A 3,729-nucleotide genomic window follows, 5' to 3' on the forward strand; every position below is an offset into this window, starting at 1 on the left:
GTAGACGGCTCATGGGCGGGAGAGCCAGTTAGGCTCATCAACGTGTACGCCTCCCCAGATAAGAATGAGCGACTGGAGCTTTTCCAGACCCTGCGGACCCAACTCGTCACCACCAGGGCAGTAGTAATCGGCGGTGATTTTAACTGTCCGATTGAGGAGGATGGGCGCAGCTCCAGCATGTACGCAAAGCCCGACACCACGTCTAGGCTGCTCAAGGAGATGATTGCGGAGGCTTCCTTGAAGGACGCCGTGGGATCCATAGGGAAAGGTTCCGTGAACTATTCGTGGTGCCGTCCTGATGGATCTGTGCGTTCTAGGATAGACTTCGTGCTCACCTCCAAGACAGTCAGACATCGCGGGTTCTCCATGGTCCCCTGCTTTTTCTCTGACCACAGGGCCATTCACTTTCGGGGTGACCTGGGCGAGGGCTTTGCCCCCGGTCCGGGCTCCTGGAAGCTGAATGGTACCCTGCTGGAAAACGAGGAACTGCTGGAGGAACTCAGGGAGGCCTACATTACCTGGAAGGAGGACAAGAGGTTCTTCGGAAAGGTAAGCGACTACTGGGAGTTTGTGAAAGTCAAGCTACGCAGCTTCTTTCAGGCAAGGGGACGCCAGCAAGTGTGTGCCAGGAAGAGGGAACTCAGGAGACTGCAACGCCAGATGCAGTCCCTGCAGGACCTTCACCACTGCGGCTGGGACGTTAGGCAGGACCTGGAGGACACCAAGAAGAGCCTGAAAGGACACTTCGAGGAAGAATCCAGGCACCTCGTCTTCCGTTCCAAGGTGGAGAATCTTGAGAAAGGTGAGAAATGTAACTCTTTCTTTTTCAGGAAACTCCACTCAGGACACACTCCCTTGTCTGAGCTGCGGGACGAGACCGGAACACTCCAGAAGGGGAAGGAGGCTGTGATGCAAGTGGTCAGCGACTACTACACCAACCTCTACTCCCCGAAAGAAACAGATACGGCTGAGGCCGACAGGTTCTTGTCAGGTATCACTAACCAAATTGATCCTGCAGGTATGTCGGCAATCAACGCCCCCTTGGCGCTGGAGGAACTGCACTCTGCCGTCAGATCCTTTAGGCAAGGCAGGACCCCGGGCTGCGACGGTCTCCCAGCGGAGCTCTATGTAGCGCTGTGGGATCTCGTTGGCCCGGACCTGCTCGAGCTGTACGAGGAGATGATGGTGGAGGGCACAATGCCTCCGTCGCTGAGGGAGGGGATGATCACGATTTTGTATAAGCGTAAGGGGGAGAGAGGGGATCTGAAAAATTGGCGTCCCATCTCTCTCTTGAACGTGGACTACAAAATCCTCGCCAAGGTTCTGGCCAACAGGCTGAAATCTGTCATCGGACAGATCATCCACCCGGATCAGACTTGTGGCATTCCTGGTCGCAGGATTGCGGACAGCCTTGCGCTTGTCCGGGACACGGTCCAGTACATTCGAGGCCGCCGTGTGCACGCGGCCCTGGTCAGTCTTGACCAGGAAAAGGCCTTTGACCGTGTCTCCCATGAGTTTATGTGCAGAGCTCTGCGCAGGTTTGGTCTTGGGGACATGTTTTGTTCGTATGTGAATGTGATGTACAATGACATTTGTAGTACGGTGTTGGTGAATGGCTGGAAAACTGACCCTTTCCCTGTTCTCTCTGGGGTCAGACAAGGCTGCCCTCTCTCACCTCTGCTTTTTGTTTGCTGTATAGAGCTCTTTGCCGAATGCATCCGACAGAACCCAGAGATCAGAGGGATCACCGCACCGGGACCGGACAGAAGGGTTGTCAAGTGCTCACTCTACATGGACGACGTAACGGTGTTCTGTGCTGACCAGCGCTCCATCGACTCGCTCGTCCAGACCTGTGAGGACTTCGGCAAAGCTTCAGGGGCAAAAGTCAACTGCGGGAAGTCAGAGATCATGCTCTTCGGAAAGTGGTTCCTGCCTTCTTCTGCATCAATCCCTTTCAGCATCAAGGCGGACTTCATCAAAATTCTTGGAGTTTGGTTTGGAGCTGAGGGCGCAGCCCTGAAGTCTTGGGAGGAGAGACTGTCCAAGATGAGACAAAAGTTTGGACTATGGAGCCTCAGAGAACTCACCATCGAAGGGAAAACACTGGTACTCCGCAGCGAGATCCTCCCTGTGTTGCAGTACCTCGCCCAGGCCTGGCCCCCCCGGGTCAACACCTGCAAGGCCATCACCAGGGCGGTGTTCCACTTCATCTGGGGCTCCAAGATGGACAGAGTGAAGCGTGCAGTCATGTTCAAGGAACCCCTCAAGGGCGGTAAGGGCGTGCCCGACATCGCAACGTTACTGGGGGTGTTCTTTGCCTGCAACTGCATCCGCAGAACTTTGATTGACAGAACTTCGGACTCTGGAGGCAACTCCATGTCCCGTTTTTTCCTCCTGCCTCTCTGGAGGTCCCTTGGATGGGACAAATGGGACAGCTCCATCCCCTACAACTGGGACACTCCTTGGTACTACTTGGACACTTTCAAGTTCATCAAGGAGCTGGGGCTGCATGGAGTTAAGCCCGACTTGTGGAAGCCAAAAACTATCTACAAGTTGATCAGAGCATCGGACATTGCTGAGACTGTTCCAGGCCTCCCTTCAGCCACTTGCAAAGTGGTCTGGAGGAATGTTTCTTCAAAGAGACTCACCAACAGGCATAAAGATCTGGCGTGGATGGCTGTCCAGGGAGGGCTGCCACTCAGGACATTTATGCATGCCAGAAACTTGTGCAGATACAGGCACTGCCCCTTTTGTATCATCCACGAGGAAACGTCCTTTCACGTTTTCTGGGAGTGCTCATTTGCACAGAGCCTGTTGAGGGCCTTGGAACCTGAACTTAAAGACTTTGTTTCACAGACTGCCATCACACATTTTGCTGTGCTGAATGGACTTTTTCATGGTACTTTTACACAGGAGGACATTGACAACGCCTGGCGGGTGTTGTGTTGCTTTAAGGACGCTTTATGGTGCGCCAGAAAGCACCTCATCCACCAGAGGGAGAGGATGTCCATTGAGGACTGTCGCAGACTGGTTCACAGTCTGCTCAGAGACTATAACCTGATGGATCTCATGGAGGAAGAGGAGGTCTGAAGATTTCCCCTTCCCCCACTCTCCCTTGTGTGTCTTTGTCCATTCAATAAAGCTTCGGGCCTGTGATTTCATTCCCCTCCCCTTACCCCTCTCTCCCACCCCCCCATCACACCTGTTGCTTTTTTGAAATGTTACAGTATTGATTCAGTTTGAGTAACATAACGTATAGACAATGTTATTTAGTTTCATGCTTCAGGGGTATTGCGGCGTCATGCATGATGTGATGGCTCGGGGTACCCTTACTCCGCACAACACATCAGGCATCATACCGCAGAATGAATGTATGTGACTGAATGTATTTATTAGTATGACCGGAAATGTATTGTAATGTAGTGTATTTATGCGCTGCGTCGCAGTACAGGGGAGAATGTACCCCGACAAAAGTATTGTTTTTTGTATATCTTTTATGCAAATAAAGATTACATTTTCAACCAAAAAATCTGTTCTTATCAGTTGGTATGGACCCTGAGGGTTAGTATCGGCAGGGGCTGAAATGAACCGGGGCGCTCCAGACGTCACTGGGGGACCGGGAAGTAGGCACTGTCAGAGAAAGCCGGATGGGTCCGTTGCCTTCTGATTTGAATGGGTCCGCCCCTACCAGTTTGAAGGGAGCAAGAGGGCTGGTTCGTCGTGGAGGCC

At 52.8% G+C, this 3,729-nt stretch overlaps 1 protein-coding gene across 1 annotated transcript; it reads left to right on the top strand.

Annotated features, from left to right (window-relative positions):
- Positions 1–269: 269 nt before the first annotated feature.
- On the top strand, positions 270–3,090 carry LOC309567437 (uncharacterized protein; the record flags this gene model as incomplete). Its single annotated transcript, XM_082272832.1, has 2 exons — positions 270–991; positions 1,700–3,090. The coding sequence occupies exons 1-2, from the start codon at positions 367–369 to the stop codon at positions 3,088–3,090; spliced, it is 2,016 nt and encodes a 671-aa protein (XP_082128958.1). The 5' UTR covers positions 270–366.
- Between the last annotated feature and the right edge of the window lie 639 nt (positions 3,091–3,729).

This window comes from Pelophylax lessonae (genome assembly GCF_965119305.1).
Source record: "Pelophylax lessonae genome assembly, chromosome: 11".
Taxonomy (NCBI): domain Eukaryota; kingdom Metazoa; phylum Chordata; class Amphibia; order Anura; family Ranidae; genus Pelophylax; species Pelophylax lessonae.